At 38.0% G+C, this 27,609-nt stretch overlaps 3 protein-coding genes across 6 annotated transcripts in view; 1 reads left to right on the top strand and 2 right to left on the bottom strand.

Annotated features, from left to right (window-relative positions):
* Positions 1-3,052, top strand: part of smarcb1a (SWI/SNF related, matrix associated, actin dependent regulator of chromatin, subfamily b, member 1a) — a 4,172-nt gene extending 1,120 nt beyond the window's left edge. For both annotated transcript variants that reach the window (XM_056773030.1, XM_056773029.1), the window contains exons 5-9: positions 167-294; positions 391-560; positions 1,494-1,684; positions 2,332-2,463; positions 2,616-3,052. In XM_056773030.1, coding sequence (XP_056629008.1) covers positions 167-294; positions 391-560; positions 1,494-1,684; positions 2,332-2,463; positions 2,616-2,655 — 661 coding nt within the window. In that variant the 3' untranslated portion in view covers positions 2,656-3,052. The remainder of the gene's footprint in view (positions 1-166; positions 295-390; positions 561-1,493; positions 1,685-2,331; positions 2,464-2,615) is intronic.
* A 223-nt stretch (positions 3,053-3,275) lies between these two features.
* On the bottom strand, positions 3,276-8,413 carry derl3 (derlin 3). The gene is made up of 8 exons (XM_056773071.1): positions 8,262-8,413; positions 8,068-8,180; positions 7,630-7,695; positions 7,471-7,544; positions 7,160-7,253; positions 4,479-4,674; positions 4,300-4,390; positions 3,276-4,181 (listed from the first exon to the last, which is right to left on the bottom strand). Exons 2-8 carry the CDS (start codon positions 8,155-8,157, stop codon positions 4,037-4,039), a joined length of 756 nt encoding a protein of 251 aa, XP_056629049.1. The 5' UTR covers positions 8,158-8,180; positions 8,262-8,413; the 3' UTR covers positions 3,276-4,036.
* A 7,101-nt stretch (positions 8,414-15,514) lies between these two features.
* On the bottom strand, positions 15,515-26,741 carry mmp11a (matrix metallopeptidase 11a). Of its 3 annotated transcripts, none has more exons than XM_056729973.1 (8): positions 26,505-26,741; positions 22,361-22,605; positions 19,067-19,210; positions 18,279-18,412; positions 17,922-18,139; positions 17,079-17,283; positions 15,776-16,039; positions 15,515-15,675 (listed from the first exon to the last, which is right to left on the bottom strand). In XM_056729973.1, the coding sequence occupies exons 1-8, from the start codon at positions 26,604-26,606 to the stop codon at positions 15,515-15,517; spliced, it is 1,473 nt and encodes a 490-aa protein (XP_056585951.1). In that variant the 5' UTR covers positions 26,607-26,741. The 3 variants fall into 3 exon arrangements, with proteins under 3 accessions (XP_056585951.1, XP_056585953.1, XP_056585952.1); XM_056729975.1 differs by lacking the exon at positions 26,505-26,741 and adding an exon at positions 25,549-25,591; XM_056729974.1 differs by having other exon boundaries at positions 15,518-15,694.
* Between the last annotated feature and the right edge of the window lie 868 nt (positions 26,742-27,609).

Here is a 27,609-nt window from a genome sequence, read left to right as displayed (position 1 = left end):
TGACATATTGAACAGAGCATCATAGCCAACAGAAAAAATCAACAGATTTAGAACATTGTTAGATATATGACATAAGAGTCAAGAAAAAATTTGCAGATTAGGATGAATGTCCTGTTTTTATTCTTTTGTTATTTAAAACTTGTGCTTTTGGAAATGTGCTGTGCAGCTTTGACGATCATGATCCTGCTGTCATCCACGAGAATGCCACCCAGCCTGAGATCCTGGTGCCCATCCGACTTGACATGGAGATTGACGGGCAGAAGCTGCGTGATGCTTTCACCTGGAACATGAACGGTAAACTCTCCCTTAGATGGTTGCTTAATAATATAAGTTATACTTTTAATGTTTATCATGTCCTGCGTCACATTCATCTTTTCCTGGCCCCAACAGAGAAGCTCATGACACCAGAAATGTTTGCTGAAATCCTGTGTGATGATCTGGACCTGAGCCCCCTGACCTTTGTTCCTGCCATTGCTTCAGCCATTAGACAGCAGATAGAATCCTACCCTACAGACAGCAGTATACTGGATGAGCAGATGGACCAGAGAGTCATCATCAAGGTAGTGTACATTAGCTTTATGCATGAAATACATCATCAACATTTGCGTCCTTTTTTTGCTTGTTCCTAGAATTAAATATCATAGCTGCCATTCTTGCCATTAATCACTTATTTTGGTCATGCATGTTAATATAATATTCACCTTTTATAGGGTTGAACAGTGTACCGGTGCTACGGTAGCATCGCGATGCAAAACCTTCAAAATACTTGCAATGCCCCTCTATTTTTTTAAATCGTAGTACCGTAGTTAATGTTGCATATGCGCATTATTATTTATTTGAACACTTACATCTTCATTTTTGCGGTTTTTATCTCCAAAATGATTGTGTTTTGAATGTCTCGGACGAATTAGTGATTCAAATTGGCGATTTGAACAAGTTTGTTAAATGATTCACTAACTCCATGGAAAATTGACGCCACCTACTGGCTGTTTTAGTTCTGCATTTAAAGTAAGTCTAATATTTGACATTTGAATAAGTTCCTACGTGAAAAATGATCTAGTGTACTTATGTATTTACTACAGTTAACTACAAAAACTCATAGATACTAGTGTTTTTGAGTCTTATCATATTAAATATAAAAGTATACTATAGTATTTGCTACAATTTATCCAATTACTACAGTTAATACAACAACATATTCTAGTGCAAAGTATAATACAGTTTACTGTAGTAAATACAAAATGTTTAATCAAAATCTGTGTTTTTTGTATAGATTTGAATTATATGGCACTGCATCGTGATACTACTTGGTATCGAGATACTTCAGCTGGTATAGTATCGTAAGACATGTTTATGGAACCGTGACAACCCTTACCTTTTATAGTTTCTCAGACTTTTAAACCTCACTGTAGAAGTTTAATGGCAGAATGGGGAGTGGATGGAACAGAGATAATTGTCCTAATTTGTCACTGCTGTTGTCTTTACCTCTGCAGTTAAATATACATGTTGGGAACATATCTCTGGTTGATCAGTTTGAATGGGACATGTCTGAGAAGGAGAATTCTCCTGAGAAGTTTGCCCTGAAGCTGTGCTCTGAGCTGGGCCTTGGGGGAGAGTTTGTCACCACTATTGCATATAGCATTCGTGGCCAGCTTAGCTGGCATCAGAGGACGTATGCCTTTAGGTAAATACACATGCATAGTCAAACCTTTACATTGTCACAGAATCACAGAAAAGTTTTTTTACAGCATAAGAAATATTTGGGTAAAAATGCAGAACAAACAGTTTAGGGCTTTGTAAATAGCTACTGAAATAAACTCAGCAACACACACTAAATGACTCATGAAACCAGATCAGTTGGATCACTTTAACCATGGAAACACTTTAATCACACCCTATGTGTTTTTGTAAAAAAGACACTTGTCTTGTGGCAACTGGTTGACTCACCCTAACTTAAAATCACACTTAATCTTGTGTAGTTCAGCCTTTTTACTTATGAAAGCATGTTTCATATATAAAAAAAGAGGTCACAGTGTTGTAGTTTGAATTTGCACTGTAAACTTTATCCAAGTTGGAAATCTCAGACTTCTAATGTCGTAATGTCTGTTACTTTATGAAATTCATTAGAAGGGTCATGTATTTCATGTTGGAGAGCATTACTTCCTCTGAGTTTAGTCTCTATGTTTGTAAGCTTAGTCATACATGACCTCCTCTGAGTTTAGTCTCCATGTTTGTAATCTTAGTCAGATTTATGTTTGAGATGATATGTCTTGTTCTCTGTCGTGCAAGTCTTTTCTTTATTTTTCCTGACTTTGGGATGTTTCTGTGCAGTGAGAATCCTCTGCCCACGGTAGAGATTGCCATCAGAAACACGGGTGATGCTGACCAGTGGTGTCCATTACTGGAGACACTGACGGATGCTGAGATGGAGAAGAAGATCAGGGACCAGGACAGAAACACAAGGTACGACAAGAATGAATTTCCGCTCACATACCGACTTGTTTGCCACTGAGCAGTAGTGTATCAATCAGACAAGCCATATAAGAGAACTACATGTTTGGACTTACAACACAGACTAAAGCTACGTTCACATCGATGTATTTTATGTGTTTCAGGCGAATGAGGAGACTTGCGAACACAGCCCCAGCATGGTGAAGAAAACGCAGTTTTCCCATAACTATGGAAACCTAAAGAGAGAAAGAGCAAATGCCAATAGTGCAGCATTACTGACATAAAGACAGAGACAGTCCATTTGCCAGGCCTGAAGGCTTTAACCTTTTCTCTTGGTCCAATCCATCCAGATTTGAGTTGAGCAACCTAATATATTCTTTAAACTTCAGCAACATTTGCTTCAGTCTGGCTTAGTCACAAGTCTTGTGTCATGACCTTTTCCTCCACCCAGTGTCTGTTTGCTCGGAGACAGATGGTTTCAGTTTTGAGGTGTTGAGAGTATTTTATGATATCTTTATTTGTGTTGTTTTTGTGTTTGTGTATAGATGCCTTTTTGTAAACATAATGTGCTTTTAAATAAAATTATAATTAATGATTTTAATTTTGTTGCGTGCAACTTAAATTGAAATACACTTGCAAAAAGTCCTTATGGGGCAACCAGACATAAGCATCCTACTTATCTAATCTTAAGGGAATAAAAGTAGTTTGTATCACACTCGGAAGCAATAGATCATGCTTCAGATGTTTAAATAAGAATAACTTGAGTAGAAACGTTTCATTTTGGGGTACAAACATGCAACAATCAAGCAGACCATACATTTTAATTCAAAAAAGTTTTTAATATGATGCTTTAGTCGTTTTAATAGCAAGAAAAAGATTTCTCGTGAACCTTTTTTACAATGTGTCCACTGTTTGTTTTAGTGTATTGCAACAATTCATCTTGACCATTGTGAAACACACAGCGTTTTGTATTTTGCCATGGTGCTGCACTAACAAAGGCCATGGAAAAATGCATTGTCGGCAGTTCAATTTGACATTTTGAGTTTGCACATTTGTGAATGCCTCCTCCTGCAACAGTGTTCTGTGCGAACAGAGATGCACTAAAATGACCACCTCAAAAAATACTAAACTATCCGATCTTACCTTCCAAAATGATAAACTATTTGTTTGGATCCAGTATCTGAAATAGTTTATCTTCAGCTTGTTTGTGACGTTAAACGCCACAGTTGTTTCCTAATTATAAAATAAAAATATACAATTGTTTAAACAGTATTGTGTGAACTAAAACAGATATCCATTGTTCCTCCAGAACAAAACAACAAAGGAATACTTGTTTGTGATGTGCATGGAACGCAAAACTGGGATCCATTACATCAAGGCACTTAGGTGGCCTAATGTCATCTTTTAAATTACAAATGCAGTCATCTTCATGATTCACAGTCCAACCAATGACACAATCCTTTTGAGAAGGACTGATTTTAAACAACTATTACACATTCTGATTTAAAGAACTCGATACCGACATAATCTCCCTCAAATTGAAGAAGGAGATGAACCCCTGCTCGGTCAGTCTCTTATTATCTTTCTAGTTTTCTTCTTGAGGATCTTCTTCATTTTGACCTTGATTTTCATCTTCCTCTACATCTTGCCTATTCCAGGATTGTCCACTCTGATCTTCAGGAAGAGGGGAGTAATTTGGATCTTCCTGAGGTGCGTCAAACATAGCTCGACTGTGGATATTGAATTTATTGATTTATTAGCTTCTGATTTATGTTGATGAACAAAGACAAACAAAATATATAACTTTATTAAGATAAAATGGCTTCAAATATGTATGGTCGTACTCACAAAATTCCAGGAGTTGCGAGAAGTTTTCTGCCTCCTGGTTGGTTAGGAAATACATCCTCAAGGAAGTAGTAGATATGTCCTACACCAATACCTAAAAGAAAACATAGCTGCCCTATAAATGATGTTTTTTTGCCGTCATTTGGCATCATTAGATTGACACAGGCAACAAGTTCACATACCCAAAAGATCAATAACAATGGAGTTGCCAAGCAACAGTGAGAATCCCATGAGTACCCAGGGCAGGAATGGGGCTTGGAAGTTGAGCAGGCCAAAGAAATTCATACGAATGTAAGGGTTTCTTCTACTCCACACATAGACCAGCATAATGGTAAAAGCCTGTCCTAAAAAGAACAGGTTGGCAAACAGACCAAAGAGCTATACATATTACAGTTAAAGAATAATAAAGATGTAACACTGAATGTACATATCCATATTACATTAATTACATATTAGTTTAAATTTACATGAACTGAACTGCTGAAAATTTCAGCTGGTAAAGAAACTTTGAGCTGTCTGCTTGGCTCAGGTTTGCCAGAAATTATAAAAAGTTAATGACTACTATTCAGTGATTTTAGAGAAGAAGAAATGTGTGTAATGAGTAACAGTGATTGTAAAATACATGTATTTTAGGTATGAGAGTGACATATTTTCACTGTTGGGCTTGAGTAACTGGGCTTGTTTTGATAGGCCATTGAGCTGGTTTGGTGGTTCAGATCTGGCAACCCTGGCCGGGAACAGTTCACCAAAACAAAAATAAAATGATGTCTTCATTTATTCACCCTAAGGTTGTTCCAAATCTATATATAAATGTATTTGTTCTGATAAACAGATAAACACAGAGAAAGATATTTAGAAGAATGCGTGCAAGCAAATAATTGCTTCAGAGATTTCTTTGTTCTGTCGAACACAAAAGAAGATATTTTGAAGAATGCAGGAAAGCAAACAGTTCAGGGGTACTTTTGACTTCCATTGTCATTTAACCTATAATGGTAATCAATGGTGGCTAAGAACTGATTGGTTACAAGCTTTCTTCTAAATATCTTTCTCTGTGTTCATCAGAACAAATACATTTGCAGTATATCACAGAAGTGAGTACACCCCTCACATTTTTGTAATTGTTTTATTATATCTTTTCATGTTAAAACATTGCGGCGCACGCTGGCTTAGTGGTTAGCACGTTCGCCTCACACCTCCAGGGTTGGGGGTTCGATTCCCGCTTCCGACTTGTGTGTGTGGAGTTTGCATGTTCTCCCCGTGCCTCGGGGGTTTCCTCCGGGTACTCCGGTTTCCTCCCCTGGTCCAAAGACATGCATGGTAGGTTGATTGGCATCTCTGGAAAAATTGTCTGTAGGGTGTGAGTGCGTGAGTGAACGAGTGAGTGTGTGTGCCCTGCGATGGGTTGGCACTCCATCCAGGGTGTATCCTGCCTTGATGCCCGATGACTCCTGAGATAGGCACAGGCTCCCCGTGACCCGAGGTAGTTCGGATAAGCGGTAGAAAATGGAATGGAATGGAATGTTAAAACACTGAAGAAATGTCACTTTGCTACAATGTAAAGTAGTCAGTGTACAGCTTGTATAACAGTGTCAATTTATTGTCCCCTCAAAATAACTCAACTCACAGCTAAAAATGTCTAAACCGCTGGCAACAAAAGTGAATACACCCCTAAGTGAAAATGTCGAAATTGGGCCCAAAGTGTCAATATTTTGTGTGGCCATCATTATTTTCCTGCACTGCCTTAACCTGCTTGGGCATTGAGTTCACCAGAGCTTCACAGGTTGCCATTGGAGTCCTCTTCCACTCGTACATGAAGACATCACAGAGCTAGTGGATGTTAGAGACCTTGTGCTCCTCAACCTTCCGTTTGAGGATGCCCCACAGATGCTCAATAGTTAGGTATGCTTGACCAGTCAGCTTATTTTAGGGTCATTATCATGGTTGAATACTGCCCTGCAACCCAGTCTATGAAGGGAAGGGATCATGCTCTGCTTTAGTATGTCACAGTACATGTTGGCATTCAATGTTCCCTCAATGAACTGAAGCACCCCAGTGCCGGTAGCACTCATGCAGCCCCAGACCATGACACTCCCACCACCATGTTTGACTGTAGGCAAGACACTCTTGTCTTTGTACTCCTCGCCCAGTTGCTGCCACACACGCTTGACACCATCTGAACCAAATAAGTTTATCTTGGTCTCATCAGACCACAGGACAGGGTTCCAGTAATCCATGTCCTTAGTCTGCTTGTTACCAACAAAGGGCTGGTCTAGCGCATCATCTGTAGAAGAGGCTTCCTTCTGGGATGACAGCCATGCAGATCAATTTGATGTAGTGTGCGGTGTATGGTCTGAACACTGACAGGCTGACAGGTACTGAACTCCCACGGACCAATATGAGAGTGATAACACCAAATTTAACACACCTGCTCCCCATTCGCACTTGAGACACAAAAGAAAATCACCTGACATGGATAATTGGGCCCAATTTGGACATTTTCACTTCGGGGTGTACTCATTTTTGTTGCCAGCGGTTTAGACATTAATGGCGGTGTTGAGATATTTTGAGGGGACAGCCAATGTACACTGTTATACAAGCTGTATACTCACAACTTTATATTGTATTAAAGTTTAATTTCTTCAGTGTTGTCACATGAAAAGATATAATAAAATATTTACAAAAATGTGAGGGCTGAACTCACTTCTGTGAGATAATATATACAGATTTGGAACAACTTGAGGGTGAGTTAATTATTTGACAGAAATTACAGATTTTTCTTTTGGCTAAAAAGTCCCTTGAATGTCAAATCATGCTTATTTATAAAACAGAATTAGACATTTATGTGTAGGAAAGTTAAGGATACAGTCATGAGAACGCCGCCGAAGAGGAACATGTAGACAAAGTCTGCTGTTCTCCCGCGAAACGAGCCTTCCTCCAGCATCCGGCAATATCGATATCTGCTAAGTCAAGGACACAAACTGAAAGCTAAAGCCTGTGCACACCTACTGCTCACAGCTGCAGAAGAGCCGAGAGTCTGTTATGCAAACCAGACACGGTGTGAGAATGTGTTTTTCTGTGTGTGTCTTAGATACAGGCACACTTCCTGAGAAAACCACCAAACATTTCACAAGTCAACCAACACAGTGACTGTTCATTTGGATTTAAAAGGGATACAAAAAAATCAAGTTAAACAAAAAGCTGAATCCAAGCGGTCCGAAAAACAAGAAGTTTGTGATCAGTCGCCAAACCTGCATAAAAGAGATGAAGCCGATATGACAATTAAAACTCTAATAGTTTAAGTTGTATTATACACAATGACATTTAGGAACAAACCTGGTATCGTCTAATGATCAGGTCAGGGTTAAAATAGAGTTGAAAGGGTGTAACAAACTCCAGTTGCTGTAATTCATAAAACAAAATAATGAAACATAAAGGACATGCATTGGACTGCACTGTTTTTTATTTACAGTAGTTGACATAAAATTTGAAGCACTGTCCATTTTCCCTAATAATTGTATCATTATTAAACCATTTTAATCCAAATACATGGAACAGCTATACCTAGACAAGAGGTGAATGTGCAAAAACATTCAAAGTGAATGGACTCTCTTTAAGGAATAACCAATACACGGAGTTAACTTCTATTGCAGACTACATTTAAGTTTAAAAATGGACAAATACCCAAAAGCAAAATAATGAGTAATTATTGTTTATGTTGTTTATGTTGGCTCTTTAATCTGTTCACCATTACAATAGACGACATTCACTCACCACAGCAGCTGTAGTCAGGACGCAGGCGGTCGTGTAGGCTCGAGTGACAGCTGGAATCTGCATGTACTCTTGAGTCACGCTGTGTGCCATGATCTTTAAACTTCAATCTTCCACTTAAAGTATGTATCCGTATGGTCAATTTACACAACACATTTCAAAACATTGACGCACACCCGCGTTCTCAATTTAGTTACCTTTCATGCCTCGTTGTTTCTATAGATCCATGTGGTGATCTGATAGTTTAAATTGTTGGTCTTGATATCGTTGCGTTTGACAACACGAGTTTAAATGGGTGGAGTGAGATTTTAAACTTGATCGGTCACTTCAGCACCTCCATGTGGTGCTAAGCAAAACACTCATGCTCTTCCGTGGACCAATAAGATTGCAGCATCCCAGAACCAACAATGACGTAATATCAACTGCAAATAAGTATTTGGAGAGTAAAGTTGCCACTTCACGCCGACTTTAATACTTGTAAAGGAACGTTGTAATAAATATACATAGTAATAATATAAATAACATATTAATAAAGTCAAAATAAAAAATTATAATTCTTATTTTTTCATGAAATATTGCAGCAGTAAATAGCTGAGCAATGTGGGTCATTTTCTTTTTAAAATGCATGTACCCTCATAATCTTCAATTGAATTATGCAAATGCACTTACCCCCTAAAATGACAAAACATCTCAAATGACGTAAATTAGATGGCCTGGACGGATCTGGTAACTCCTCCCCTTCAACTGTCTGTCTGCTGCCAAGTTTAATTTCAAAATCAATGCAACAGCTGTTTTAACACAGCCAATCAATTCGCAGGGGACAACGCAAGACACACGCCTACCAATTTCTTCCTTTTTTATTATTGTACAAAACAGTACAAACATACACAACTCATAACAACAACAAAAAACAATTGAATAACAATTAAATTAATATAACGGGGTATATTTGAGAAAAAAATACAGTTTCTGTTTTTGTTAAATGAAAATTACATAGTGGTTCGCAGTGGCGGCTCCAGACAATTTTGATTGGGGGGGCAATGGGGGGTCCTGGTCATTTCAAGGGGGGTCTCATGAAAACCAAAAAAAATACAGTGGACACGGCTAATAACTGTATATTACTGCTACTAAACAAATAAAACAAGATCCATGCACACTTCAAAAAAATGAAGACAGGCAAAACAAAAAGCCGCATCTTTTGACAGAATATTCAACTGGTACTGTTTGAACCACGAGTAACTAAAACCCCTGGATGCTAGCTGCCCCTGCGATCCAAAAGAACGACATGGTTATGATTTTAATTTAGGTTGTCTTGGTTTCTCGGCTGGGCCATGGCTTAAATCCCCCGTTAAATCCATTCCATTTCAAATAACGTATGTGCAACATTAAGTGCAAAATTAAAATAAAAATTCAATTATATCAATTACATTTGTCATCATAAAACCCGTGTAGGAACTCCCAAATGTAATTGATATAATTTATTTTTTATTTTCATTTTGCACTTAATGTTGCACATGTTATTTGAAATGTATAATTAGATACACAATTGCATTGTCAATTTACATACTGCATTGCCATTTTGCATATTACATATTACAATTTTGTAACACATATGCTTCCATATGCGAGTTGCTCCGGTCCCACCTCCTCATCCTCCAATTCCTCGGTGTCCTCTATTTCTAATTCTACGATCAAGCAGGGCTCGCCCTCCACTGCAACGGGTATATTTTCAGTCCTATTTCCGTCTGCTGTCATTTTGTTTTTAGGTATGAAGAAGCGATCCATTTTTAGCTTCAAGATATGAAGTGCGTTGCAGCACTTGCGGGCTCGCGGCAGCGCCTTGAACGCAATGACGCAAGGCGCAGCGGCAGGAACATTCATGGGGCGTCGCTGTGATTCTTATGTTTATATTTTTTTATATGTCGAATAAATTATTTATTATTATTATTCTGCGTAGTTTGAAGAGGACCATTGTTAAATCTTTATCCCGGATATATATATATTTTAATATATATTAAATATTTTTTAATCAGGAAGGGTGTGGGGGGTCAAATGGGGGGTCAAGGCGTTTTTTGGGCGGGTCTTGAGACCCCCCAAGACCCCCCCTGGCGCCGCCGGTGGTGGTGCGTAAGTCTTTTTTGCTTTTTTGTATTGCTTAAAGTTTATCTATGTTGTTGATGAATGTGATATCACCAAGTAAAATAAATCTGGCGCATCGTGCATAATCTGGCGGGGAGTGTGTTTTCGACACAACACTGGCGCTCATGGAAGAAAGAGCGGCTGCATTTAAAATAACGAATATGCGTGCGGAAAACACGCGAAATGTGAATCGGGCCTGTTATCTTGTACAAAATAAAGATGACGTCATAAAGTTAAATTTGAACTAAAGTCGTAAATAATCTTGAACACAAATTAGAGAAATCAAATCAAAACATTTTTGAATATACAATCAAATAAACTGTTTTACAGATTTTCGCAAGAATTCTCCAGATCTAATTTGACACGTTCAAACACCAATTAACAGGATCAATTCTGTGTAATATTTTAAAGGATACCTCTCTAACTTTATTATTTACAAAATAATTTTCCACTTGATATCTTCAAATTTGGAAGAACAATATACTGTTGGCTATGGAATGAGATTTTTCTTTAAGACCTCATTTTCTCTTGCGAAATTCCTTTTCACTTGGAAATGTCAGAGTACGGAAGTAAAAACGATCGCAACTTCCGGTTAAACTTTAACAGTTTGTTTTTTCTAAATGTTTGCTTTAACACCATAACACAGGTTTGTCAATTAGCTTTCATGTGCTTGAAGCATGTCACTAGCAATGCCAATGTCATGGGTTCGATCCCTGGAGATTGCACATAGTCGGAAAAAAGGATAAAAACGTCTGCCAAATGCATAAATGTAAACGTAACTATACAGTGAAACTACGTATTGAATACTTAAAATGTAGGGCGGGGTTTAATTTCATTCTTTAGGTGTGTTATTGGATAGATAAAAGTTGAAAGCCTGTCCATTGGACATTCCGTCAACAAAGTCCCACCCTCATCCCGAGACAAAAATCATGCAAGGCACTCATTAATTCCTTGGGGACCAGGGATTAGGTTTTAGTTAAATTAGTTTTTACAAATGTGACCCTGAACAACAAAACCAGTCTTATGGGTCAATTTTTCGAAATTGAGATTTGTACATAACCGGAAAGTTGAATAAATAAGCTTTCTATTGATGTATGAGTTGTTAGAATATGACAATATCTGGTTGAGATAAAACTCTGGAATCTGGTAGTGCAGAAAAATCTAAATATTGAGAAAATTGCCTTTGAAATTGTTTATCAGGGGCACTGTGGAAGGCCATCCATTTACAAAATAAAGTTTTTATATATATTGTAAGAAATTTACAAATATCTTCATGGAACATGATCTATACTTAATATCCTAATGATTTTTAGCATAAAAGAAAAATCGATAGTTTTGACCCTTACCATGTATTTTTGTCCATTACTAAAAATGTTCCCGTGCTACTTAAGGCTGGTTTTGTGATCCAGGGTCACAAATATGTCTTACAAAAAACATGACCTGAGTGCATTTTAAAACAAAACAATGGAACTTATTTTAACACCTGTCAGTGCAAGTTGTTTTAAATTTAGACAGGTCTAACATTTATTTAAGGACTAGTTTTAAGCTCTGTCCGGGAAACCGCCCTTTGGTGTTTCGAGTCAGATCTGTGGGCATGGCTTGTTGGTTTTGTCTAAATCCTTGCTGTTTCTAGTCTTAAGAAACCCTTACCCTTACCCTAACTTCCTAAACTATATTATTCTTAAACTTGCCAAATAACACAGTTGCGTGATGAAGTCAGACTCAAAACACCAAGGATTTTAAGAAGAAATTTGGAGGTTTTCAATAAAAAAAAATGTCATGCACATTAATTAAACAATTACCTGCATCGATGAATCGTAAATAAGAAAACAGACATTTTTTATTTCATAGTGACTTTAATTGTACCAAAATACAGATACTAAACAATGTGTTTGTTGTTTGAATATAAGTATTTACACAGTAAATATGAAAAAAGAGGGAAAAATGAGTAACATAGGTAAAAATATATATATATATTTAATAACAGAAAGAAAAAGGCACATGTTGGAAAAAGATATTTCAAACTGATAGAATGTAATAAGATTTATGAAAAAACAAACCTGTAAAATATCTAAACAATGTCAGTGTCCGGCACTGTTGTCAGTTTTTCTGTAGATACAGTAATCATACAGTCATAAACAGTTTGTGTTTAAAAAACGTTACCAAAGATAAAATATCCCCCAACATTTGGATTAAAAACGTGGTAGTGGTATGAATAAGTGGCGGCTGCTGATCTTTTAAAGAGGGGAAGCTCATTTTCGGACTAAATCATAAAAATTGTCCATTTATTCATTTGTAAATTCTGCCCTACGTTCCTTTTCAAGAAAATGCTCTGTAACCCTGTCATACCAACTAGGCGTTTTTTCCAGTGACTTGACCAGTGTCCTCTCAATGGCCAGCAGAGCTAGGCTGCTTAAACGGCCTTGGCCCATTGTGTTACGGGTGTAGGACTTGAGCCGCTTTAAAAAGGAGAAGCTCCTTTCTACACCTGCAGATGTAGCTCCAATTGTTGCCACTAATGAGAACAGTTTGTAAAGCTGAGGCATTGCACTGTCCAACTCCATGTCTTTAAGGAACACCAAGTAATCACACAGCTTTCCCCTGTTACTCTGCAAGTCCTGATCTGAATACAGGACTTGAAGTTCAGACCTCAGTCTCCCTGAATGAAAGTGATGGCCATAACTTTTCAGGACACTTTGGAAGGCCTCCTCTGGAAATGCTTGTCTCATGTCATCAAATTTCCCTAGATTGACTAATTCTAAAAAAAAAGCATACGTTCCAAATTTGAAAAACGTCGAGGAATCTGCTCCAAGATGTTATCAAGGATGGCCATGTACAGACATCTGTAGCGCTCTTGGGGATCCTGCAATTGGGTCAGACGGCGCTTTCTCATGGGCTCATCTCTTGGGTCTGATGCGAGATCTGCTGCTTTGGCATAAACAGCTTGGAAAGCCCCCTCTGACCTCTTCTCTTTGACAAATGCAAGAAGAGACTCGATTCTTTTCTTACAGTAAAGAACATCCATCGCTCTCTGCTGGACAATATCAAAGACCACATCAGTCTCAGAGAAGATTTGTTCATATGTGTACAACATGAATACAAACTCAAAATCCTCCAGTTTCCTCACGAAGCCTTTGGCACAATCCAGTGTATCATCATCCATTGTCGTATCTGCAATGATGTTATCAAATGTCTGCAGGAGGCCATCATAATTGTTTGCCACAGTGCTCACTATCCGTGATGTGAAATTCCATCGAATAGGAGGAGCGTTTCTGGGCAACCTTGAGCAGCCTGCAGACTCCAGAAAATACGTCCTCTTTGTGGATTTTGAGAAAAATGTGGCAAACCCAGAGATTGATGCAAAAAAAATTCTGCAGTCAGGCAAGCATTTGGCCCCCTGTGACAGCACCAGATTCAGTCTGTGTGCATAGCAATGCACAAACATTGCACTGGGGGCTATTGCTTTCACTTTGGCCTGCAGACCATTGAGAGCTGAAGCCATGACAGCAGCCCCATCATAGGTCTGTGCCACAAGCTTATCCTTAAAATTGTAGCCCTGCATGTTCTCGTTTAAAACATCAAAAACGGACTGAGCATCTCGCCCCCCAGAAACATCAAAAAATCCAATGAAGCGCTTCCGAATTTTACCTGCACTATCCACATAGCGAACAATGACAGAGAGTTGGACACGGCAGGATATATCAGTGGTTTCATCCACCTGCCATCCAAAAAAGGGAGCATCCTGAATTTCATCTCTGATCTGATCAGAAATGCTGGCTGCAAACAACACATCCATGAGATGGTTTCATCAAGAGACATGGCCAGCAGTACATTTTCTTTTTCACAGCACTTCCAGTCAGCCAGCTAACTTTGTCATACCAGGAGAGCTGTAAAGACCTGTTACTTTTCCCTATCTTTTGCACTAAATCAATTTTAGGTGTTGATCTGCCCTGCTGTTTAATTCTAAGTTTCTCCTCGTAAGGAAGACTTTCTAATGGCTTTGCCAAAATCAGGTCGACAATATTAGCACTGTCTGCCATCGTGTGCAGTTTGCTAGCTGGCTAGTTCAGACTATATGAATTAATGAACAAACGATCTAATATATATATTTAACTCAACGGGAGGAAATGTGGGAATTATGTTAAACTGAAACAATGAATGTGGTGTGAAATTGTGTGAAATATACGATGAAGGTTGCAGCAGTTTGTCTTTCGACTACACACGCAAAATCCGCGATGGGACTGAGTTGGAAATGGAGAGACAGAGTGATACGCGTCATAATCTGAAGACCACGCCCACACCAACCGTCTCTTTGCATTGCGAGAAGCTGCCGCCTCCTTGACATTTATGATTTATAAAAAAAACCAAGAATACGTTTTTATAAGCTGTCGACCCCAAAAAACGAGCGTTTCAGGACATAAAAGTGGATTAAAAAGAGATGACAGACCCTCCAATCATCACGCAGACGCTCGGAGTCCGGGCCAGCCCACTCCTCCATTCATCCCAGAGACGCTGAGCGTCCGTGGGCGGGACATAATCGCAGCATTATCCAATGACCGTCTTGTTTCTAAGCACTGAAAAAAACTGTTTAAAGCAGCCCCATTGAAGTCAATGGACGCTGGGCTTCAACAGAGTAATGCACTGTACGCTACCGGAATGAATGAGAAGGAAATCGAATCAGCCGACCTAAGTAGCTGATTCTGAACGAAATTGTTTTGATGAACGTGTTTAACGCATTTTTAGTCAATAAAATGTTAACATAATAGTACACATATTTGACCATTCATTTTTTGACAATTATAGGGGAAGCTGAGCTTCCCTTGCAGTCTTAAAGAAATCGCGTCTGGTATGAATCAATACAAACTGCACAGTAAATTAAGATATTAGAGTAACAGCGATCAGTTGCTCCTAACATGTTACAGTTGACCAGATTCTCTTGAATTTTAAGTCACAGTACAACTTGCAGGAAATTTTAAAAGCAAGAGAGTTAGATTGCAACTGATGCAAAAATCCCTGATTTTCAAAGTTTTAGCACCTTGTTTAGCACCGTAACAACAGGGTTAATATAATAACAAAGTACTGACATAGACATGGTTCATGTCTATGTCATAGCTGCTCATGGTTCATAAAGCTCAGACATGCTTCCTGAGAACAATATAGAGGTGAAACGAAATGCTTGGGGAAGCAGAACCTTAGGTTACACTGCATTTGACATTTTGATTACAAAAACTAAGAAGATACTCATTTAAAGTTAATACAAAATTAAAAAAATGGAGTGTTCAAAGTGGTGCTCAGTTAGGGAAATTATACTTTAGATGTGCTTTAGACCGGAGAGTGTGAAAACTGTGCAGAAGACTGAAAGCTTCCTGAGTTTATCGAATGCTGCATCCAAAGAAATCCTGACCAACATATCGTGGGTAACCCTCCAGAACCTTGCGCTGAACTGGATCGAACTTCCAGTACTGTCTACGACTGATAAAGATTGCATAACCTGTGTAGTATTCAACAGATGATTGATCATGTTTTTTTTATGTCATTTGTATAATCATTAATAGATACAATATCCACATACCATGGGTATCCTGAAAGGCGGCATCGATGTCATCAGGGACACCCCACCAATCCTGCTTGATGCTGCGTGGGAAACCTGCTTCCACTCTGTTCTCCTGTGGGTCCAAACGCCAGTACCTTCCAGACTTGAAGAAGTATGTTTGGTGGCCGTGGTGCTCCTTTAAGCGCAATGCTGCCTGAATGTGCGTGTTCGGAAGACCTAAAGTCTCTAGATGGTCTGGACCTGCTATCCTGTGCTCTGCATCGAACACCCAGTAGTTGGAACCTCATGAAAGAAAAGAGAAGCTTGTAAAGCAGTCACGATTCTGTGATAAAAAATATGCTATATATATAACAGCAAGATATACAATATTCAAGGGCATAGTCCACCTTAAAATAAACATGTTGGCATGATTTATTCACACATGTGGTATAAAACCTGTATATGAATCTTTATTCTATGAAACACAAAAGAAGATATTTTGAGAATTGTCTCAGTGGTTTTGTGTCCATACAATGGAAGTCAATAAGGGGCCAATGCTGTTTGGTTATCAATGTTTTTCGAAACATCTTTTTCTGTGTTCTGCACAAAGATATAGGTTTGAAATGGCATGACGGTGATTAAATTACATTTTTTGGTGAACTAGCCCTTTAAATACTGTAGAGCTCAGTTTGTTTCTCATTTTTGTTCATGCTTTTCCAATGCGACTAAAAAATACATTGAAATGATGCTCATAACAGGCGCTATCATTACAATTGCGCCTTCATGTGGTAAAAAAAGGTGAAGATTATCAATTTGCACTAGATTTAAAGGCTAATCTAAATGCAAAAGATGTGTTTCTCTTCAAAAGGTTGTTTAACACAAAAGTCAAATCAGTATTCATGTCTTGGATATGTTTAAAGTCTCCATGATTTCTTTTTGAAATATGAATGGCCTAAAATTAAACATTTAAATCTATGCAAAACAACTTAAAATGCATGTAAGGTATACATTTGATCTATTTTCGTTTTTTTATCATACACAAAACCTTCACATAGCTAGCGCCATCCTTAACCAATTCAAGACCCACTTGTATATTTTTTATACAATGCTGTGTACTGTACCGCACAATACATGTGTTAATGTCTGTTTTTTGTGGTATGTGTTCTATGTGTTCAAGTTTTATCATGCCCTGAATTAGGCAGAAAGCAGGATTCTTCAGATATGGGTCAAGGGGAAGTACTGCACCACCCGTCACCATTGATATGTATATAAGCAAGCCTGTCAGATCTTGTCCTTCAACCACAAGTCACCACAGTCAGCCACCGGTGCTCCATTCACCAACCTTCAAAGAACCAGATATTGCCCTTTTTGTCTTCGTAGGCGGCGTCGATGTTCTCTGGAATGCCCCTCCAGTGTCGGGAGGCCAGGGCAGGGTATCCCGCCTGCAGACGGCCCTCCCTGATGCGCCAGGCATAGTCGGCCTTGAAGAAGAACAGTTCCCCACGGATTACAGACACAGCATCAAAGTCCATGTGACAGGCGTCAGGCTATAAACAGTGATGGAGAGACAGAAGGGAACGAAAAAAAACTCTTGTTAAAGGGGAATGAAGCGAACCATACTCATATAAAGTTCACAACTTTTCTCATAAGTTTAAGGGTTTTAACAAGGTTAAAGAACTACCCATGTTTTATGTTTAATTTTATATTCATCTTAAATTCATCGTCAAACTCGTTTTGTCCTTCTAATTGAGATTTTTGATAACAAGAGTACAAGACATAGTGACACTGTTATTGTGCATTTAAATATGTAGTGTTCTCCAAAATCAAATTGTAGTGAAGTAGGCGGGACGAGACCGTGAGTCGAGGCCGGTGAGTGAGTGATAATGAGCATCAGCTGTAGGCGCACCGGTCTCGTATCACGGAGGAGATCGGGAGCATAAAAGGACGAGCGACGGGCCGTCAATGAGAGAGGACCAGGCCTGGCTTTTAGTTGTGGTTTGTGTTGTTCGCCGGCAGTCATCCGTGAGGGGCTGCTGGCTGTCTTTTTAGTTTATTGTTGTTTTATTAAATGTTTAAATGTTTGCCGGTTCCCGTTTTCCTTCCCTCCTTTGAATTGTATTACACATATGCAAGGTCATATTTTTGGCCTACTGTATTTGAAGTGCGAGAACATTCGTTGACTCACTGCACTGGTGATAATCTCATTGGTTTCTGTAGGGATTTGGTGTTGGGCTTGCGGCCGGGGACCGTAGAGATATTGTATCCCTTTTTTGTCATCCTCGCTGAGCTGCAGGGGATAGGAGAAGCTGTAAAATGGAGACATGATGGCTCCAGGCTCCATGGAGTGCTGAAGACCCAGGACGTGACCAAACTCATGAGCTGCCACCTGCAGGAGGTCTGTTCCTGCATTAAATGAATAAATCTTTGAAACGTTCACAGGATCACAGAATCTGTGTGATGTTGTTATTGTTTTGATTTGTGTCATCATCTGCGGAAGGCAGTGAAGTGCGTCAAGACAGTACGTTGACTGTTCTGACCTTACCAAGTTCATTGCCCACTGTCCAAGACTCATCGTAGTCGAAATGGATGTCTCCTTCTCGGTGTGTCCTTGGGAAAAAAGCGTGAGCAAGGATGCCACCAGGTCCATCGAATGGCAAATTATCACCATGCCAGTACCTTATATAAGAAGATATAACGTACTGTATTGTAATATATTTAAATATAATAAGGGCTGTCAGTTCGATTAATCGTTATTAATGGATATCAAAATAAAAGCTTATATTTAGATAATATTTGTGTGTGTGCATATTATAAATGAAGATTTGTCTACATTTAAATATATTTTCATCAATATTAATATAATCAATAAATCAAATAAATATATAGCCGCAGGAAATATTAAGAGACCATTTAATAATAATTTTCCGGTTTTTGGAACTTTCCATTTATAAGTATGTGTATAATAAAATATAAATAAATAAATTATTATAAATATATGTGTGAAATATTTATACATAATATTAACTTATATTTAAACATACACACACATATATATTAAAAATGCACAAATATATTATAACAAAGATTTATTTTGGAATCAATTCATCACATTTAATCATTTTTGACAGCCCTATATATAATATAATGTAATGTATTATAATATAAATAAGAAATATACATACAGTATATCATCTCTATATTGTATAAATAGTATATAGTAATGTTTACAATAATTTCATGTAAATTGTTTAGGAAGATAAGAATCACTGAAGATAAAGACTTTGAACATCTTGTCATAATCTAATTCTTCACCAAAAAAACGTATATTACCTTGTGAAGTCAATGACAAAGTCAGCCTCTTGGTTAATGACCTCAGTGAAGGTGAGGGGTGTTACATCACTCCAGACTTTAAGAGCTTCCCTTAATACGCCCCTCACTTTATCCTCAGTCATCTGCCATGGGAAACGCTGGATTCTGGACACACGTGTGAGAAACCATAAGCACAAGGTCGTCTCCACATAAACAGATCATTAGACCACCAGCTAACACAACCCAACATCACAGAACTCCATAGTGATTCATCTGTATTATTCATCACCATAGACATTCGTCTGGTGATCATCTCATCTGATATCTTAATGTGTGCTGATTGGCTGTTTTAGGAGTATAATGAGAATGCGGTTTAGGAGGAATTATGGGTGATGAAATCCACAGCTTGGTGACCCAGTTATCTGATAGGAGCAAGATTCTCCCTGCGGGGATTATACCTCAGACACTTGATCTGAATGTTCTTGATCTTCCGAAACGTACCATTTGAGAGCGATTATGCTATGCTCTGATTGTAGACATTTATACAAATGTGAGCATCTAATTATACATTCTTTGAATATTTATTCTTAACAATCAACATAAGTAGAAAACATTAGTATACATAAGCGGCTGCCCTATTACTATTATATCAGAAATGCACATTTTAATGAAGGAAGCCAAGCTTTATTATAGGGCCAAAACATCTTTTGGAATGTGTCTGAATTTATTCCCTCCAGCTTTTTTTAAAACCAAACCTAACCTTTGTGTTTTGTCAAAACATTTTGCAGGAGGTAGAATGGTGTTGTTTGTATTTTATCATAGCTTTTGTGAAGTGGTAGAAAGTTTTATTAACGTCTTGCATAAAAAGTAGTTTTTTGTGTGGCTCTGCAGATATTATTGACTGTCAAAATAAGTAACCTGTCTGCCTTAAAATTTGGGGTTCATTTAATTTAAAAATATTAATAATATATACAAATAATAATAGACGACAATCATCTTTCTCATTCACAACTCCTTCCTGGTGGAACATTCTTCCTATCTCTGTCCGTTCAACCACATCTCTCACAACATTTAAAAAACTACTTAAAACCCATCTCTTCTGTGAATACTTGACAAACAAATGAGAAAAAATAAAAAATAAATAATAATAATAATAATAATAATACACTAACCCTTTCTCTCAACAGGTAGTGGTCTAGCTTTTGTTGAAACCAGTAACTTTGTATTGGCACCTAATGTATTATGGCTCCTGTATGAACTTTCGCTTATTGCTCCTAAACTCTTTGTAAGTCGCTTTGGATAAAAGCGTCTGCTAAATGTCTAAATGTAAATGTAAATGTGACTTATTGAAGAAATGTGTACTATTGCTTTTTAGCTAAACAGACTTACAATTTTCAGGGCGAACCAAAAATTCTTTTACGGATTAAAGCTGCTGTAACTTTTTTCGCCATCTCTATTTCAAAAAATTAAACTGCAGGTTACTGTACTAACCTTTGACGTATGTTGAAGTCAAATAACATCAAACTGACATTTCGCAAATTCATACCGAAAGGTAATGAGCCAGTTATGACCTCTCATTTTACGTGGGCTACTGATTTTTAAACTGGTTTGTAACCAAAAGAAGCTTAATACTTTTGGCATAGCAGATGTAATCTTACAATTGCTCTTTTCTTGTCTAATGTTCAATTAAAATATTACAAATAAGACCACAGAAATCTTGCACCAGATGCATGCACTCTGTGCTGCCTTTGAATAGATTTCTGTATAAACATATGGCTGATTGCTTCTTTCACACAGATGGTATAGACCTGCATTCCTGCACTTAAACTGCCTGTTTTAGATAAGATCATACAAAAGACAGAGGAAGGTGCAATCATGACGCACAATAGGGGAAGGATTGGTTCTTTTGAATGGATGAATGAAAAAAGATCTGGACATTGGCGCTTGTTTTATTTTACTCCTACATGGTTGCAGGGGTTGCAATCAGCTAATGTATGGCTGATCAAGTGCTATTCATGAACATATCTAATGACTGATCAAAGAGTTTAAAAAACCGAAACAACAGAAATGTGATCAATAGTGAACGTACGAAAATATATTATTGAATATAACAAGAAAGTATTCAACTATACAGAATCAGCTGTAAAGAATCTTTACAGAATCAACGTTTTTATGACATCATCCTGCACTTCAGCAAGGTGAACCGATAGCTGTTTTCAGTTTTAAATAGAGGAGCCACTTTATGTTTGCTCGGAAATTACTTAAAAAAAATCAAACAAAACTGTGGACTTAAGAACATTGAGCCTTTAAATTTCGTAAATGTATGAGTTAATTCCGAGTAATTTGAGCGTAAAACGGACCTTCCCGTTTACATCGTAAACGTCAGATTTGATTGTAAAATGTGTGTATGTTAATGAATTCCATTCATTCGTTAACAACGCGCTCTTATTCACAATTAGCATAATCCCCACCTATGAATTACTGCTACGCAAATTACGTATCTATGAATGCTGTAGAATCCTCTGAATTCCATTCTCAGGTTGGTTACATTACATTGCATAAATTCATACTAATAGGCTATATGCCTAACAATTCATCAATACATTAAACTGTGTCTACCAAATAATTTTATACTACTAATAATAAGGGTAAGAATAATACCAGGTGCTCTTCTAAAAAACGACCAGCTGGTGGCGCTTGAGAACGCTTTGGAGGCATTGCGCGTTTTTTCAAATACGCGTAAATTGGTTGATGTGAATTGGAGATTTCCACCGCAGTAACATGTTACTATCTTGTTTTGAAGAATATTACTGCATGTAAAATGCAATAATATGAACTTCTCCATTGTGTTGTACAAGTTTGAAGATCGGTCAATGTAGTATTTGTCCCGCCTCTCCTCTACTGTGATTGGACGACTTTGTAAAAAGGTACAGTGACGGGCTCTGCGTTTTACCCAAAGTTAAAGAGTATAAATGAAACAAGAAAGAGAAAAGAAACTCGTGAAATATTATTATGAAACATAGTGCATCTAAATGGATCATCAGTTTGTCTTAAATAATGCAAAACGTTTGAATGATTTACGCACAATTCTACGTGATAGGGAGCAGGTGTAACGTTACATTTCTTTCGTACCAACTAACGTTTAAAAAATACGAAGATTTTCATGAATCCGAAAATTTGCGTAAGAACGACTTTACGTACGATGTACACAACAAAAGTCGTTCTCCACGTGCTTTTTGAATGAGGCCCATTGTCTTTAACAATCGTAGAGAGTGTGAATTTGCACCAAATGTCACTTTAAATCCTTAACATTACTTGTATGTCAGGTCTGATTTGGACCAGCGTCCTCCAAAAATCACGAATCGTTTTTGCCGATGCCGTCTGCTGAGATGCACCTCTCTCTGGTCGGGATAATCTGGAACCCCGCAGCGCATGGGCCCAGAGGAGCTGTTCCTGAGTTGTGCTTCACCCTTCGGCCATGCTTGTTTGAAGGTGTCCTGAGTGTGGGAGGCTTTGCCTCGATTCTTCTCATAGTGAGAATGGGGATGCTGTGGCCAACCCTGCGGTGAAAAAATGGAAGATTTGAATAAAGCATCCTACTGGGCTAATATGATGTCCATAGTATAAAGATCTTGACCTTAAACAAGGATATAAAAATCACTTAAAACAACAAGGGTCATTATTTGATTCAACCTCTATGATCAGTGTGAGGATTCTTGTCTCAAATGAACAACAAATGGCATCGGATGAAAAAAGATGTATGTAAGTGGTCAAGGAAATGATTTCAATGAACGGAGACCTCTGGCAATGCAAAGCTCATTGTAACACACATAATGTACATTAAAAAACGGTCAAATAAAACAAACAAGCCTAACCATCACAATCTGATTGAAAAAATATTATCTCTGGGTTTTCTGTTGTTGATGCTTTTTTCTGTGCTTGCAGCAGAAATATGATAGCGGATGTATGTCCCCAAACTGCCTTCGGAGGAAATGGCTGTTCATTAACATGGGCGTTAAATGCAGAAAGAAAATGCCGTGGGCGATACTGTAGAGCTCTTTGGCATAATTCAGAGGCATTTATGGAAGCTTTAAACTTCAGGATGTTTCTGTTTTTATTTGCATGGCTCACCTTTGACCCCTTTGAAGAAGGTCTTAAAAGGATAGTTCACACAAAAATGAAAATTCATAATTTACTCACCCTCAAGTTGTTCCAAATCTGTATGCATTTATTTGTTCTAAGGAACAAAAATAAAGATATTTTGAAGAATGCTTGCTACCAAACAGTTCTTGGCCACCATTGACTACCACAGTTGGCAAAATGTTAAAGGTAGTCAAAAGTGCCTCTGAACTGTTTGCTTTCCTAAATTCTTCATAATATCTTCTTTTACGTTACGGGACAAAAAAGATCCAATAATTTTTCTTAACTGTGGTAGTCAGTGGTACCCAAGAACTGTCAGTTGCTAACATTATTTTTCACAAACATATTTCTCTGTATTTAACAGAACAAAGAAATGTTTGGAAAATTTGTGGGTTAGTAAATGATGACAGAATTGTAATATGGGTAAACTATCAGTTTAATGATCCATTTATTCCATTAAATCAACAGTTCCAAAGTCGACTTCTCACGGTGTGATATTACAAATACGTCCTAGATTGTTTATGTATTGTATTGTATTGTAGTATGAATTGTTTCATGCTTTATAATATTATAAAACGTTTAGGACGTTTGCAAAAAAAGTTTCCCCTCTGTGACCCCGTGTATCTCTCTCCCAGACATGCAGGCAGTGCGGTGACTTTTCATGCATGAGGCTGAGCTGCTATATTGGAGACAATGCCCAGCAGGAATCATGGAATGTGCCTCTGTGAGGAGATAGAGTTCCAAGCTGCATGCTGATTTCAAACGCATGGTTTACTGTACTGTTCTGTAGTGTTTTGAAATACGTTATATGTATTGCTATGCCTATTTATACTCAATCCACACTTACATGAGCACAAAAATCTCTATTTTATTTTAACCCATTTGAAGAAAAAAAGTCTTAAAAGGACAGTTCACCCAAAAATGTCATCATTTACTCACCCTGTATACATTTCTTTGTTCTGACAAAGATATTTGGAAAAATGATTGTAACCAAATTTTCTTGGCCACCATTGACTTGAATTGTAGGAGAAATAACAATCGTGATCAAAAGTTGCCCAGAACTGTTTGCTGCACATTCTATTTTGAAACATTGGATACGTTTAGACAAGGCTAAGACAACTGCACAAACATCCATCTATTTTTGTGAAACACAGTTTAGTTATAATCTGTGAACCTTACACTCACATGTCCGCTCAATCTAATCACATTGATCATACTGGATTCTAAATGTAACCAAAGATCAAGCCAGATGCTTGATTCAAGTTTTTATGTTCTCAGTTGTTTATTCAACAATAACATCCGACTGCATCGTGCATTCTGACCTATCACTGAAAGAGATCTGCCATTGCCCTGAAATCACACACACACATTCCATGCCTTGCACAAAAAGATGAGGTGGTTTCCCCATTGTTAACTCACAATGCCATTTTTGAATACTCCTGTTCAGAGCATATGTTTGGTCCACTTTTCCAAACACAGAAGGCAAGTTGGGACACATGTGTCTATACTATGCATAGGGGAATGATGGTGACACAATAGTTCTTTATTTTATTTGTGAGTGGGTGTAACCTTTTTACAGAGAAACCGTTGCCCAAGGTGTCTTGATCCTCTGCCAAAATGCAATCTCCAAAATTCAGAGATTAAAGTACTGAACTTGCACTTTGCTCTGATAAAAGTTCTAGAAATAGTGAATGTGAATTATAGAATAATGTCGCTGTCCACCCTCCCATGTTTATCAAATGCAATTTAATGAGCTGTCTGACCCACAAACTTAAAATACCTTTGTGAGCTGGAAGAGCGTGATATCAAAGTTGAATCATGTTTGTAGACATCAGACGGGCAGAGTTAAAACTTGTCTGCGAGAGTCTGAAAGCTGGCCAACAATGTTTTCTCCTTTTATAATATTGGAAATATTTTGAGTCAGCATGTTCAAGTTAATTTATGATACAACGATAAGCTCCCCAAATTATGCCAGGAGTCAGACGTTCCTGTATCCTCTCATGTGCGGTTAAATGTGTCAGTGGATCTCTGTGATTGAACTTTAATCTCAAACAACAATGAACATCCCTGAATGATTCTGCCTAGAGCTCCCACGGTCCCTGCCAGGGTCTCTCTCTCTCTCTCTCTCTCTCTCTCTCTCTCTCTCACTCTCTCACTCTCTCTCTCTCTCTCTCTCTCTCTCTCACTCTCTCACTCTCTCTCTCTCTCTCTCTCTCTCTCTCTCTCACAATTTAGAATATCGGTACATGCATGATGCTTATTAAAACGTGTAGTATTTAAATCCATGCTGTATTTGTAAAGCATTTTATAAAATAATATTTACCAAAGATGTACAGTGTAATGTGTGTTGACTGAAGTCTTACTTTATCTGCTAGTTTCATGTTTTCCCATGGCTGGCGGCATGCCTTTCCAAAGAGATTGAAGGCAAATAAAGCACTAGATACTTCTTTTTGTGCTTACCATGTTCAGGCATCAAACATTAACCAAAGTTATTGACTCACAAATTAACCTCAAATAAATTGTAGATTAACTTAAGTGGCCAGAGTGTAATATTTATATAGATGGGAAAGGGATTTGAAAGGACTTGGAATCCAAGCGGGGACGTGCCTGAGACACAAAGCGTATAGCCAAAATAATGATGGGGCAGTGCTGTTTCTGTGAGCAGACTATAACATTCCCAAAATTCTCTGTTAAGAGTAGGCGTGAGTCTGCTGTGTGTGTGTGTGTGTGTTGATAAGTGTGTGAGAGACAAAATGTATCCATGCCTGCACAATCCCTCACACTTTTGTAAACAGAAAACAAAGTGCAAACATTGTAAATGAGTTTTACGGGTAGACACAACATTTAATAAGTCTGTTCTGTTTTCAGACTGACCATAGGTTGATTGAGGTCATTCTATTAAGACAAGCTGTTAAAACTGTCAAAAACTTGAACTATGGTGCATTAGTATAAGAAAAATACTTTATAAGAGTAAATGTCCATTGCCACATTAAAGGCATCTTTCATAAAAAGAAGAACAAAATGTGTCAGGTTCTGGCTAGTGGTCACAGATATTTCAGAAGCCGTTTTCCCTTTTTTATTTATGATGATGTAATTCTGTCTAACGGAGTCTGTGCCAATAGTGAAACACGACAAATATCTCAGTCAGTATCTCAGTGGTGTTCACAAAGCTCTGGCCAGCATAAACAACGTGATATTTAGAGCGCGCAAAAATTCGGAAGGTGAAAAATGACGTGTAAAACTTAAAAGCCCACAAAACAGGTATTTTTGAAAGCTAAAATATGGGCCAATAAAACGGAATAATTTATATTATACTCACCGTGGGTTGTTTGTGTTTTGTCAGCCCTCGTCCCTCATGCAAAGGCGCGCATCTCACGGCCAGGAGAGCATGCAGAAGAAAAGCGCCTGGCAGAAGCCGCATCCTTCTTCTGTAACCTCCTGCGTAAAAGTGAAAATCCGTCAGAAGGTTGTGGACTTGCGGTATAAAGTACTCATGCGATGCTTGGAACTACTGCAGCTCCAAAGCCTGCAGTTTTGATATGCAGTGATTTCTTTGTTCCCTTTCCTAATACACCTTTCTCTTATGGGACGGAGTAACAATATTGCCCGATCCCACGTGACTGGGTAATGCGCACAGCTGCTGCTTATCCCAGTTTTTAACAATTCCGTGCACAAGTGTTGAATGAGCTTTAGATTTTCCAAACTTCCCTTTTGACTGAAATGAATTACTAACATTAAGGTTTTTGTCTCAAGGATCTAACCGCAATAAATTGTCTGGATAATTTTACTATCACATTTTTATAAAGACTTTATTAATCTATCAGGTCTTTCATTAAAGATAATGTGAAACAGTGTAGGTCTACTTGTGTGCGTTCAAGATGAGGGCTACATTGCTTTTGAACTCAGTATGTGGGTGTACCAAAACTGCAGGTGCAGGGGAACACAAAACACTAATGAGGCTTCACTTATTTTTAAAGCCCAACCATTAGGTTCAGATGTTGTTTTCTCTTCTCTGGCAAGCCATGGATTCAAGGCTCATTTCTTTGTCACTGCGTCACCTAAAATGTTAATGCAAGAGCAACACTATCATCCTTGGCTAGAGAAGCGGTAATGCATTTTCACTTACTCATATGCACACATGCAATTGTCCAATGCATGTAAAGCTTTCCTGTTGCTCAGTGGTAAGAGCATTGCGGTAACAACGCAAGGTTGTGGGTTTAATCCCAGGGGATTGCACATACCTATGTATAAATGTATAGGATAATCCAATGCAAATCGCTTTGGATAAAAGCGTCTGCCAAATGCATAAATGTAAATGTATATAAATACATACTGTGTTTATTTGACATGTAAAGGTGTTGGGTATAAGTAACCCCCAGGAAAGCTCACCTGCATAAATGAGCTCACGTTGGAGACAGATCAGA

Source organism: Triplophysa dalaica, chromosome 18 (genome assembly GCF_015846415.1).
Source record: "Triplophysa dalaica isolate WHDGS20190420 chromosome 18, ASM1584641v1, whole genome shotgun sequence".
NCBI lineage: Eukaryota > Metazoa > Chordata > Actinopteri > Cypriniformes > Nemacheilidae > Triplophysa > Triplophysa dalaica.
This window is presented reverse-complemented; position numbering and strand designations above follow the sequence as displayed.

Excerpts from the sequence above, each read along its gene's own strand:
- derl3 (XM_056773071.1), bottom strand. The coding sequence starts at position 8,157 with ATGGCACACAGCGTGACTCAAGAGTACATGCAGATTCCAGCTGTCACT. Across the intron at positions 4,675-7,159 it reads TCGGCGGCGTTCTCATGACT|CTCTTTGGTCTGTTTGCCAA; the intron begins GTATCCTTAACT and ends TAATATGTATAG. Across the intron at positions 4,391-4,478 it reads CATTGTTATTGATCTTTTGG|GTATTGGTGTAGGACATATC; the intron begins GTATGTGAACTT and ends GTTTTCTTTTAG.
- mmp11a (XM_056729973.1), bottom strand. The coding sequence starts at position 26,606 with ATGCGGCTTCTGCCAGGCGCTTTTCTTCTGCATGCTCTCCTGGCCGTG. Across the intron at positions 22,606-26,504 it reads CAAAACACAAACAACCCACG|GGTTGGCCACAGCATCCCCA; the intron begins GTGAGTATAATA and ends TTTTCACCGCAG. Across the intron at positions 19,211-22,360 it reads AAATCAGACCTGACATACAA|AATCCAGCGTTTCCCATGGC; the intron begins GTAATGTTAAGG and ends ACGTGTGTCCAG.